Source organism: Trachemys scripta, chromosome 10 (genome assembly GCF_013100865.1).
Source record: "Trachemys scripta elegans isolate TJP31775 chromosome 10, CAS_Tse_1.0, whole genome shotgun sequence".
NCBI lineage: Eukaryota > Metazoa > Chordata > Testudines > Emydidae > Trachemys > Trachemys scripta.
In genome coordinates, this window is record NC_048307.1 from 12,013,314 (window position 1) to 12,025,840 (window position 12,527).

At 49.0% G+C, this 12,527-nt stretch overlaps 1 protein-coding gene across 2 annotated transcripts; it reads left to right on the top strand.

The window, feature by feature from the left end:
• Positions 1-4,080: 4,080 nt before the first annotated feature.
• Positions 4,081-8,060, top strand: PSMG3 (proteasome assembly chaperone 3). Of its 2 annotated transcripts, none has more exons than XM_034784727.1 (3): positions 4,081-4,239; positions 5,870-6,102; positions 7,518-8,060. In XM_034784727.1, exons 2-3 carry the CDS (start codon positions 5,887-5,889, stop codon positions 7,668-7,670), a joined length of 369 nt encoding a protein of 122 aa, XP_034640618.1. In that variant the 5' UTR covers positions 4,081-4,239; positions 5,870-5,886; the 3' UTR covers positions 7,671-8,060. The 2 variants fall into 2 exon arrangements, with proteins under 2 accessions (XP_034640618.1, XP_034640619.1); XM_034784728.1 differs by lacking the exon at positions 4,081-4,239 and adding an exon at positions 4,423-4,677.
• The last annotated feature ends 4,467 nt before the right edge of the window (positions 8,061-12,527 follow it).

Sequence of the window (12,527 nt, forward strand, 5' to 3'; positions counted from 1 at the left end):
GGATTCTATCTTAGCCTCTATAAATGACTTATGTGAATTGCTGAATGTCTCTGTGCTTTGGTTTCCCTCTCCGTACAATGGGGGTGCTAATTTCCTGCCTCATAGGGGTGCTTCTGAAGGCTAATTCACTAATGTTCATGAAGTGGTTGGAAATTTTTGGATGAAAAGTGATATACAAGTGTAAAGTATTATCTGTGGAGACAAGTATCCCTGTCAGCACCAAAGCTATCCAAGTACAGGCAGAATGAGAGGCAAAGAGACAGAGAAAGCTCACAATTGTCTCCCAACACTGGCTTGGTGTATGTTATGTCTCCTGTAGTGGCTGGCTCACATCAAGTATAAGAGCCTGCTACTTACTGACAAGTACTTCTTTAGGATACACGACAAGGGATTATGGGGTTTTGGTGCTGAAGATGCAAGGTTCAAACACCTGCTGGTGTCTGCCGGTATGTGGTCACAGGTTGTTATACTCGGAGACTTTCCACAGGCCCTTGACAGGGCGGCATTAGCATTTGATTCAAGGAGTAAAAGTTTCCCTACTTCCTAAAGTCATGCTTGTCCCTCAGGTGCAGGTCGGAGTGCTGTTTCCCTATGACCTGAGATCAAATGGATCCCCTTGTGCTCCAGTCATCTACAAAGGAGACCAGAGAGGTTAGCAGGGACACAGCAAAAAAAGGATGCCAGGAAGGATCTGGCCCTTTATTTTCATAAGATGAAATTCTCCTCCAAGGAGGGTACAGTGGAAATAAACTTCATTCTTGAGGTGGCAGGAGGACTTATTGACAGCATCTGCCATTATCTCAGTCACACAGGCAACCCCTTGAATGCTTGTAGTAAACAGGAGAGAAATGTCGGTTCTTCACAGGGCTGGAAAACAGGAGATTTGCCAGATGATAAGGTATCAAGACTCCCCCTTCTGTGTATCAAGCAAAGGCAGCAACTTTAGTCTGTTCGGAGCCTTTCCATGGAACTCTGTTGCCCTCTGGAGTTCTATTAAAGCACTCTCAACGTTATGACTAACAGTTAACTTCATTTAAAGTTTCATTTAAACTTCTCATGCAAAAACACTTCAGAACACTGGGCCTTTAAAAAGAAGATGATTGGACAGATGATCTGAAATTCAGAATTCTTGTTGCCAAGATTGGTGTGTGTGGTGGAAGGGCAGGATGTGAGGGGGGAAATGGAAATAAAGGTTTGGGGACATTTATTTTAGCATTATATATAGCTTTATATAATTAATAGTATTACATACAACAGTGCTGAAGGTTGCACTGGGTATTCTTTAAGAAATCCTAATTTTTAGGGATGTGTATCTAGGCCAAAAATGTTATTCCAGGCTTAGCAAAGGTCAAGAATTTGGGGAAAACAAAAAAACTGAAGTTTTTAAGATATTTATTATATATATATTACATTTTTAGTATTTCTTTTTTTGAACTGTCAAACAGATGCCTGTTTTCTATCAATAATACCCCACTCTTATATAGTGCTTTTCATCAGTAGATCTCAAAGCCCTTTACAAAGGAGGTTAAATCATATATCCCCATTTTACAGATGGGGAAACTGAGTCACAGAGGCTGATGTAAGTTGCCCAAGGTCACCTGTTAGGCCTGGGAATAGAACCAGTCCAGGGCTCTTCCCATTAGACCACACTGCCACTTTAGACAAGCTACTTTAAATTACGTTTTTGATTAAAAAATGAATTAGGGCACATGAAGAACATGGAACTGCTGAAAAGGATGTACAGTAACTGTTTGCATTACAGCAGGGGTCGGCAACGTTCGGCACGCGGCTCGCCAGATGTGCTGGCCGCGGCTTCTCGCCGCCCCCATTGGCCCGGGACGACGAACCGCGGCCAGTGGGGGCCGCGATGGGCTGAACCTGCTGCGTCAGTAGGTAAATAAAACTGGCTCGGCCCGCCAGGGTGCTTACCCTGGCGAGCCGCTTGCCGAACGTTGCCAACCCCTGCATTACAGGATCATACACTGAGACCCCTAGGCACTAGAATAATGCAAATAATACATAATTATAACATCAGCCATGCTGCCTACCATGACAAGCCAAAAGGCGGGATTTACCCAATTTGTGGCCTGATCCCTCACTCAGGCGGGCCCCGGGCTGGTCTCGCCTCCCAGCACATCCTATATCTGAAAACATTCCCAAAGAGTTCAATGGCCAAAAGAGAGCCCCTGCCATCTGATCTCAATGACTCATTCAAATCTACAGGAAACAGCCATTACAATGTACACGGCCAAGGATGCAAACACTACGGAGCATTGGACTTACACCAAGAAGAGTCCTTCCACTCAAATATGACAGGCCTGGTTTTGAGTTCCTTCTTGTTTGCCAGTTTCAGTCAGGCCTTTAACATTTTGGGTACCAACATGCTGAGAGAAGAGCCAGGGATGTTCAGAACCACATATGGAAACAGGGAACCAAGCCATTTCTGAACTGCTATTCTCTGCTTTGGGGCTAAGATTCACCTTATTCCAACCTCCATCTCTCCAAACAGACCTTCACATTCTGGTCACAGATGGGAAGCTGGGATTCTTTGGAGAGAGCGGGCAACTTTTCTGCAGCATGAATTTTGCTCTAGCTGGTGAATAGATGGAAACATCCCAAGAGAGCAATTAAAGAATTTAAAACATGCAGACAGTAGCTCAAAAGGAAGTCAAGGCCATTTCAGAATGTCCTTGGAGTTTATACAGTCGATGCCTTAGAGATGTTTAAATGACTAGGAACATCAGCATTTCAACAGTTGGGTCAAGGCAGCTACCAAAGCTGGCTTGCCAGGGTGGAAAGCAGGCTCTGAGGGCCCCCAACGCACTCCCAGAGGGAACGCTTTCAATTTAAAAATTTTATTAAGATGATGTTTAAAAAAAAAAGTGAATGGTACAGAGTTTAAGCACAGTAGTTTCTGGTTATCAGGGAATAAGGTACAGACTATCGAGGGATGCGAAGTTCGGTTTAAGATCAGGTGTTGTAAGGAATACATAATCCGCAATATCCCCCATTGGGGGTAAAAGGTTGATGGGTCAAAGTACAGACATTGAGATATGAGAGTATGATATTCATATAATGGCTATGTTCAGGTGTGGAGTATAATGAGTGGATATGAGGAGGAGGATGGATTGACCCTCATTCGGTGAGATTTAATGTTCAGGGAGTTTATGGTTCCAGTTCACATGATCCAACGGAGAAAGTCTCTTGGTCCCTTTCTCGTAGTTGAAGAATGATGTTACTAAACCTGGAGAAAGTGCTGTGCCTATATTCAGAGGGATTGAATCTGTTGGCTCAGAGACCTCTTCCTTCTCACCACCCTCCCTCATAGGCACTGGGCAAGGCGAGCCAGAGATGGGGCTATGGCTGTCAGGTTAGCTGGGGTTCCTCCCCATTTGCTTTGGAGTATGAGTGTCCCTAATGGTCTGTAGGACTGCGGGAAGCAAGGAGTGGGCTGGTTGAAAAGGGGACTGCCTAGTTCTGTAGGGCAGGGATGTGGAAGGGTCTCCCCCGCTCAGTGAGGCCATGGGGAATGGGGTGAGCAGGGTTCTGGAGGACCGTCCCTGTGTATGGGGCTGGTGGGACCTGGAGGAAGTGCGGTGTTCAGGTGACTCCTACTCTGTGGGGACAGCGGGTATGTGGGGAGCAGGGTGCGGAGGGGACTTCCCTGCTCTGCAAGGCTGGGAGAGATAAGTGAGGGGGTTAGGGTGAGCTGGGTGCATGGACATCTTCCCCACTCTGTGTAGCTGGGGAGAGATGGGATTGGGAGGTACAGGGCCAGGATGGGAGTGAGGGGCACTCTCTGCTTATTGGGGCCAGGATGCTAGGGAGACCGGAGGGGATCGGGGGGCTCCCTGCTCGGATGGAGCCTGCATGCAGGAGGGGTTCTCCGTTTGGTGGGGCCGGAGAGATGCGGGGGGACTCCCATCTCGGTGGGGCTGGAGAGGCGCCGGGGGGGGGGGCGGGGGGGGGACGGGGGGGGGGCTCCCCGCTCCGTGGGGCCGCATGGGGGGGGCTCCCCGCTCGGAAGGGCCGGATACAGGGGGGGCTCCCCGCTCCATGGGGCCGCATGGGGGAGGCTCCCCGCTCGGAGGGGCCCGCGGTGACGCCCAGGCCGGGGCGGGCTCAGAGTGACTCAGCGGCGGCGCCCAGCGCGGAGAGCGGGCTCGGCTGGAGCAGCAGCGGCCGATGACCGAGGGAGCCGCCGGGCAGGAGAGGAGAGGACGCGGCGGAACTGCCAGGGTGAGGCCGGTGCGGGCTAGGCCCTGGTCCCGGTCGCCGCCTTCTCCCGGGCGGGCCCCGGGCTGGTCTCGCCTCCCAGGCGGGCCCGGCCCAGGCCCCTACTATGGCGCCCGGTTTCCTGGGCCTGGAGGCGGGGCGGGAGCTGGAGCTAGTTGGGCCCATGGCGGGCGCGACCCCGCCCAGGGCTCCAGGCCAGGCCTTGGGGCCGGATCTTGGTGTGACTCTGACCCTGCCTTGAGTCTGGGGGTGGGATCACGGTGTGAGCCTGCGCCTGGCTCCAGGGTCTAGTTGGGGGTTGGGATCGGGGTGTGATCCCGACCCAGCCTCAGTCCGCCCGCCCGCGGGGGGAGCAATGGGTGTTAGGAGAACAGAGGAGACACTGGGCGAATGGTGGCTCTGAGTGATCAGCCCAAGTCTTCCCCCGGGATTTCGGTCAAGGTAAAACGGATGCAGAATGGGAATCACTGGCCCGGGAGAACGCCAGGCTCCAAAGAAGGGGTGTCCTTAAGCACAAGCCGGGTGGTTCTACTAGCCCCGTTTTATCCCAATCCTCAACATTTGGGTAGGGAAGTTTGGCAAAATGGTTCTGGATTTGGTCCATCTTGAGAGCAGGGGTGTAGACACCTAGCCCACACACTTAACATTAAGGACTCCCCCTCCCCCCGGCTCTGCTCTGGCCCCAGCGCTTGCCCCACTCTGCCCACCTGCCCTGCACTCCTGTCAAGGTTGGGGCACGGGTCTTGCCCCACTCTGCCTGCCTGGCACTCCTGCCGGGGCTGGGTAGAACAGGGAAAGCCCTGGTGTTCCCATCCTGCTCCCTGGCAGGAGCGTTGGATGGGCAGAGTGGATGGGGGCGCGGGAGTGCCCATTTTTCCAGGGGCCTGGGTTAGCCCAATGGCTAGTCTGCCAATGGGAGGAGGGCAAACAAGTGGGCATCCGGCAGTGGTAGAAGAGATCTTCAAAAAAAGTAGGCCCACTGCCTGGGGTAGCCAGGCCTGGCAGTGGGACCTGGAAGGGAGCCGGGAGCTGTGCGCGCTGGAGAGCGGAGCTGGGTGTGTCCCCGGGGAGCCCCTGGCCAAAGGTCCATCCATCACCCAGCTGCAGGGGGTAAGGGAAGGTGGGCCCCCATCCCTCATGCCCTCCCCGTCCCCCTCCCTCCCTCCCATAATTGCCCTCCCCATCCAAAATCGGGACCCACCCAAATATCCCATGCTGGCTACACCACTGCTTGAGAGAAACCGTGCTCTAGCAGGGACCAGGAGACCTCGCTCTGGGAGTCAGGACCCAAGCCTAATAGGACTATATGATCTGCTGTATGTGACACAAAAACAGTTGTAATCAGTGTCAAACTATGAATGGCATAAAAACCTATAAATAGCAACTTGTATGTGTAGCCTAAATGTAGCTCTCTAATGATGGGCAGTTAAAATTCACTTCTGAGTCAGATACACCCAGGCATCAGATGTTCCTGATTATTTATATACAGCTGCACCTGTTGCATACATCTCTGGGCATATTTATATCATTAAAACAACTTAACAGGTCTTTTAAATTTAATGAAAATATTAAGCCTTTTTATGGCCCTTAGTTACTGTTTTTATATCTAATACTAATATATTATTTTACTCAGCAATTAAGACCTCTGCCATGGCAGCAAAACCGATTGTGACTTCGAAGCAGAGAGAGGAGGTGGTGAGGGGTGTCCCAACAGAGGTGGTGTGCACGGCCTTCTCCAACTCCATTCTTGTGGTGGTGACGCAGTATGGGAAGATGGGAACGCTTGTCTCTGTGGACCCCAGCACAATAGCCAATGACGTCAGCAAACCTTCACTCACCACAAAAGTGCTGCTGGGCACAGATGAGGTACAAAGCAGAGCATGTGGTCCTGAAGATTGAAGGGGAATTCAAAATTCGAGCCTGTTAAGCAGCTGATGTGTAGTTGTGCAGTGGTACGATTAAAGAATCCTGTACTAGGAGAGGAGTGGGTCATCAGTAAAGCTTGGGCATTCAACTGGCATTTAACATAACAAATGTCTAATTGAATCTACACTCAAGGCATATATGGGATCTGTCACTTCATACCCGGTTATTCTTACGGTGCTTTGCAGCTCCCATTGACTTCAGTGGTGCAGGATCAAGTGTAATGGCTTTCACTAACCTTTCTCAGGTGCTTGTCCCAGTCAGTTTTCCCATCTCACCACTTCTTTTCTCCAAACCTTTGCCTCTCCTATAATTGACTTCAGCTTCCCCCCCAACTGTGCTTGCCACCAGTTGCCCTAGATAAGTCAGTTATGCAATTCATTTTGGCTTAAAATGAGTTCTCATTGACTATTTTACAGAAACAAGAGAAAACAATAATATATTTTGGAAAACATCAATTAGACAGGAACTAAATATAAAGTTACAGAATACTGCAAGATTACCTGGTTTTACAGTGCAGTTAGAACTGTCTTGTGTTGCTTGCTAACCCCAAACAGGGAAAAACAAAAACAAAAAAACCTCAGCAATGTGACAGGTTCCTGATCCTCTTAGCAGCTCGTCTTTATGTAGTTCTCACCTGTGTCGTGTCTGCCTGTAGACAGGGTGGTTACAGCCTTGGTGTGATGTGCACTTGTCAAAATGGAGCAGAAGAGCACATTCAGTTTCTGATATTACCTTATGTTAATTAGTGGCTCTTCCTGTTACATATGGGAGAAATCATTTCCCCGAGTCTTGCATGTATGTCCATTATCTGCTCCTTTGTATTGTATGTTAAATAATTAATCTAAACAACCTTGAGGAAAACTTTGATTAACATGAGAACGAAGTACTTCCTGCCTAGCCTTTTGTGGCGATGCATGCTGCCAAAACCCACAAACCAGTGTTGAAACAAAACCAAACAAAATTAAACTTCAGATAAATATATGTAGCAAGATGGATGTAAGTAAAATCTGGTCAAATTGGGCATACTTGTTAGAGAAACCCCAATTAAAGGGAATTATATCTCTTTTCTCCTGCTAATGCCCTTAGCCTCACCTTTTTTTTTTAAAGTCTACATTATTCTATCAAAATCAGTATGTGACTTTAACCAAGGGCTATAATACCATTTCAAAGTCTGTGGTGAATGTAAAGACCTGGCTGTCTTTACATTTACATGTCAGCAAATCCAGTTTCAGTCCAGTATAGATAAATCCTTAATATGCTTAGTAAAAAGATACTCCAGGTGCATTCCATTAGTAGTGAGTGAATAGGGTGGGAAGATTCTCTGAACTGAAGGACTGTGTTTTTTTACTTTTCAGCCCCTCATCCATGTTTGTGCTAAAAACCTGGTGACATTTGTGTCTCAGGAAGCTGGGAACAAACCTGTTCTCCTGGCTCTAGCTTTGAAGGACAAGAGCATGGAAGGAATAAAAGCGCTGCAGGAGTTGATCCGAAGTTGCCAAGTGTGGTGAAGCTGTGCTGTCTGGATGCAAGGGAAGGGATCCTGGGTCAGTGACCTACCACTGTTTATTTAAAAGGACAAAACATGCTTTTATGCTGGTTTTGGATCCTGTTGAAGATTTCATGAATTTTCTCTACCACGTAGAACTTTGGAAGATTTTGCTGTTGTTGGTGGGTTTGGAGCCCATGCCGTTAAGCAGTGAAGTTAGAACATTTTTCTCAATACAAAATGAAATTTCATTTCCATCACATTGGGTGGGGGATGTATATTTGGAAAACTGCATGTGGCTTTGCAGCAGTGTCCAGAGAAGTGAATGGCTTCAAGCAAGGTAACAATGAAACGCTGTGCTGCAAAGTGTAAAATGTGATGTAGAATGAATAAAAATACACATTGGCAAATGCTTAATGTTACCTGTTTATTCCCCATGATGATCAGTTTAAATTCAATATTTGGAGTCAGAATAAAGTCAGTGGTAATTGTATGCAGTTTAAAATAGGGATAAATTTTGACACTTGACTAGGGTCCCTGGGAAAGAGTTGTAAGTGTTGACAGTGTGAGTGAGTTAATACCATAATGGGGTACCCTGTTTTCTGCCACTAAAGAGAAACCATCAACTTGAAAATTAGACTTGTTTGAAATATAGTACCCACTGTAGTGACGGGTAACACTTAACATCGCTGTTGCTGAAAGAAATTATCAAACCAAAATATTAGTCTCTTTTTTTCAGTTTGTTTATTTTGTGATGATGAGCCTCACTGAATAGGTCAGGCCCTGATCCTGCAGTTGGATCCTCACTGGTGAATGCTTGTGTCTGCTTGAAGCCCCATTGACTTCAGTCAGGCACCATACAGGCACAAGGGCTTACTACCTAGATCCAGTTGCAAGAGAGGGGCTCTAGTCTGTTTCTCCCTGGCTGAAAGGACCCTTATAAATATAAACATCAGTAGAGGAGTAGGAAAACCTTACACACTTTTAATATTTTTTTTCAAATATCAGGACATACTATTGAAAGGATTGTGTATCAGAAAGTGTAATTTTAAAAGTTAGGTTTAAAAGCTTCAGGCTTGTAGTGTCCCCTTAAGCGAAATGCAATTAATTGCATTTTTCAGAATTTTATTTCCCAGAGCCATGGGGTTTGCATCTGTGTCATAATCCGAAGATTACCCCAACCCCCATTTTACATTCCCTCTCGCATTCCCTTCCTATTGTTCTGACCAAGGAGTCCTGGAAGATCTGCTAAAGTCTGTCAATATTATTTCTGTATTGATTTAGGGATTTCCACTGAAAAATACAAATCAATTCCCAGTAGTGAACATTTGAACATTGTGCCCCTACTGTACTTGCAGCCCCTACCAGCTCAGGGAATAAAGACATCATGCAAATTGAACCTGAATTGCACCACCAACCATGACAATACACAATAGTACCACTATCCTCTGAAGAGAATCAGTTCTAATTGCCTAGAAGCTACAAGGGCCAACCACCATAGGTATTAAGAGATGCTGTTTATCACCACATCTGCACCTCTGCAGGCAGACCGAAGCTGGAAGCCAACTGGCTGGTCCTTAAAGCGGCAGTCCACTAGGCTGATATTTTACCATCTCCCTACATGTTTTAAGTTAGAGACAGGTGACCGGTGTGAACAAATCCATGGGGGCTTTATGCACCGCTGTGACTCAAAGGCAGGTGTGTACCCCAATAAACTGAGCAAGACCCTGGCCCTTTCGGCAAGGCAGGCTCCCTGCTTGTCATTCTATTCCCTGCGAGGGCCAAGAATTGTGCTTCTCCAAACGAATTCCAACTTTTCCAAGTCATAGTGCCAGCCTACGGAGTGAAGATGGTGTTTATTCGTTGGCCCCTATGCAAGTGGCACTTCCGTTTGGTTTCCTAGGTAGTAGCCAGAGGATTCGGTAGTTATCACGCACTGATCTACTACGAGATCCCAACTGTTGAGAAAATACGGTAGGGGAGCATGGGAACAACGAAGGGGCAGTCCTAGGCTGGGGTTGCTGGGTGTAGCAACCGTGGGGCTGGGCAGGGATGATGATTGCCAAGGTGTTTGGGGGGGAGGAGCTGTGAGCCAGGAGTGAAATGAAACAGCAGGAAAGCGTGGCAGAGTGAAACGTAAGTTCTGCAACTCTGTAAATAGGAGTCTGGAAACCAAACCTGCCTTGTCTGCTATCAAGGGATCCGGGCGCGGAAGGAGGGGGGAACGAGTAGCGATAACGGGGGCTTTGTCTCAGTATGGGGCAAGGCAGGCGGGAGCCCGGCTAGGATCTGTGCACGGCTGGAGTTTCTGGAAGGCTGCAGGCACCGCGGGAGCGAAGTTGGGGGGCTGGAGGAGACCCCGCCGAATTTCCCCGAAAGTGCAGCGAAGAGGAGAAGCTGAGCCGGAGGGCAGAGGGCGGTGACCGGACCCGGGGGGAGGAGTCTCCGGGGGAAGGCAGGTGGAGGTGCCGGAGAGGGAGGTGCTCAGTGGGATGGGGAGGCAGGTGCCAAGGGACCCCGCAGGGCGAGTCCGAAGAGCATCGGTTCCCGGAGCAGGGCGCTGGGCGGGCGCGTGGGGGCTCGGGCGGGGGAAGTGGAGGCGCCAGGCTCAGGTGGAGCCCTGGCCCGGCGGGGGGCGGGAGCAGCAGCAGCTGGCACGGTGAGTCCCCGTCCTCCTCCCGGATCTAGCGCGCATGGGGGAGGGAAGCGCTGCCCCGAGATAGTGCAGGCTGGCAGGGGCTGCGGAGCGCCATTGGAAGGCGGGGGGCACAGATTACACACACACACACACACCCCGACCAACGCCTGACCCTCCTCTTCCTCCTTCAGGGCCCTGCCCCAGCAGCCTGGCCCCTGAGCCCCAAAGCCCAGTGAGTGGCGTTGTGAGCTGGGGCACAGCCCCCCCCCCCCAGGTGTGGACCAGCCAAAAAGTGGTTGGGCCATGGCATAGCTGGACGCCCTGGCTCTGCGGCCTAGGGGTGGGGGCCTGTGTGCAGTCTGGCCTGAGCTGGATGCCTCTGGGGCCTGGAAACTAACCACCTGGGGGATGCAGGGAGCCCGTACCCTGATAGCAGAGACCTTCCATCCTGACTTGCAGCGCTCTCCAGCTCCTCAGGGCTGCATGCAGCTCCGCCAATGCCCCTGAGTCCAGACCTGTACCCGGCCCCTATGTCCAGTGCTGGCCCCTCCCACAGCTCCGCCAGTGCCCCTTGCTTCTAATCTGCAGCAACCTTCTCCTCAACTCCATTGCAGGGCCCCTCATACAGATCTGTCAGAGTTGCCTATGCCTGGTCTACAGTCCCCACCCAGCTCTATGATGCACCCAGTCCTGAGAGCTGGCTTCCTTTTGGATGATGATCCCCATGGCTGAGATGAATTTGCCTCTGCAATCAGCACTTTGGGGAAGACAATCCCCTAAAATCTTATGCCATTCACCAGTCAAGCATGGGATCTGTTTAGGGATGAAGACGTGGCGGGCTGCCCTGAAAATGATGGCAGAGACTCTAGCATGGAAACCCAGCTAACTTGACCTGTGTGCTAAGAGGAGAGATCTGTGCTTCTGCTGGTGACTGGCTTGATAGGAGCTTTCCAATCCTATCCTACAGCAAACATAGGCTTGGGGTGGGGCATATCTAGTGCCTCACTTATATTGGTGTTTGTCTAGTGGTAGGTTAAAGGGCACTTCCTTCTAGGTCATGTGACAGCAGTGTGGCAAGAGTGATGCAGGTGAATGGCATGTTCTTTTTCATCAGTGGAAAGTGTCTGCTTTGTTCCGTGGGAAGTAGGACTGGTTTTTCTCCATTCAGCGGTAGGATACGTTGTAAAAAGTGTCTGCTTGAGCGAGGAACAGCTCAGTTGTGCGATGCTTATTGATGGGAGTTCTGTTATCCTTCCCAACTCTGAAGGGTGCAATTAAGGTGCAAGCTGCAGGCATGAGTAATATCCTGCCTTGATATGCTGTGTTCCATGTAGACTTCATTTTAATGTACAGAATAAAAGAGATTGAAATTTCAAAGCTGAAACTCAGTTGCACTGACTCATCAGAACCAGAAGGTATCTATGGGGTGACTTTGAATAATATTTCATGCTTCCTTTTGGAGTGTCTCAAACCCTAACTTTGCCTCATAGCAGCCTGGTGAGGTAGGTGAAACCTGTATTATAATCATTTTACAGATGATCAAGGCCATGTGCGTTAGAAGCAGAGCTGGGAATAGAACCCACAAACCCTGGCTCACAATCCCATGTTCAAGATACTAGACCACACTTCAAGGAGCGCCTCCTAGTTAGGATTAAGAGAAAATTCTGTCCTTGGGTCATCCCAGTAATTGAAGTTACCTGTATTTTTGGATTTGTTTGTTCTGGGATGAGTTAGCTGCCGTGTGATATTAGTTGCTTTCCATAAAGTGGTGGTCTTACACTGAAGGAATTTTTGATTCAGTGTAACATAGCTTGACACGTTTAAGCTCTAGCCTCCATTAGATGTGGGCTTTAATATGGTCTGTCAAGGGTATGAGTTGCTTAGTTGCTGTATCAGTTCTCTTCTTCCCAAACTCTCCTGCTGTTTTGTGTTCTGTTTTGGAAGCAAATGGGTCTTTAGCTGCTTGGAAATGACCAGTTACCCAGCACAGCTGGTATCTAATTACATTCCAGAGCTGGGAATTCTAACTCAGCACTATGCAGAGGTTTTTATTTTTAATGAGTGTTGTTATAAACTGTTAATTAAGTCCTACAACAGCAGTAATCTCAGCAGGATTGACGGCTATGTAATCATAGCTATTCCTGATTGTCGCTCCTACTCCTTTTCAGCCTGGGCTAGGAAAGCTAATAAAACCTATTGATAACAACATTTTCCATCAGCTGGCTAAGATCAAAGCCAGAG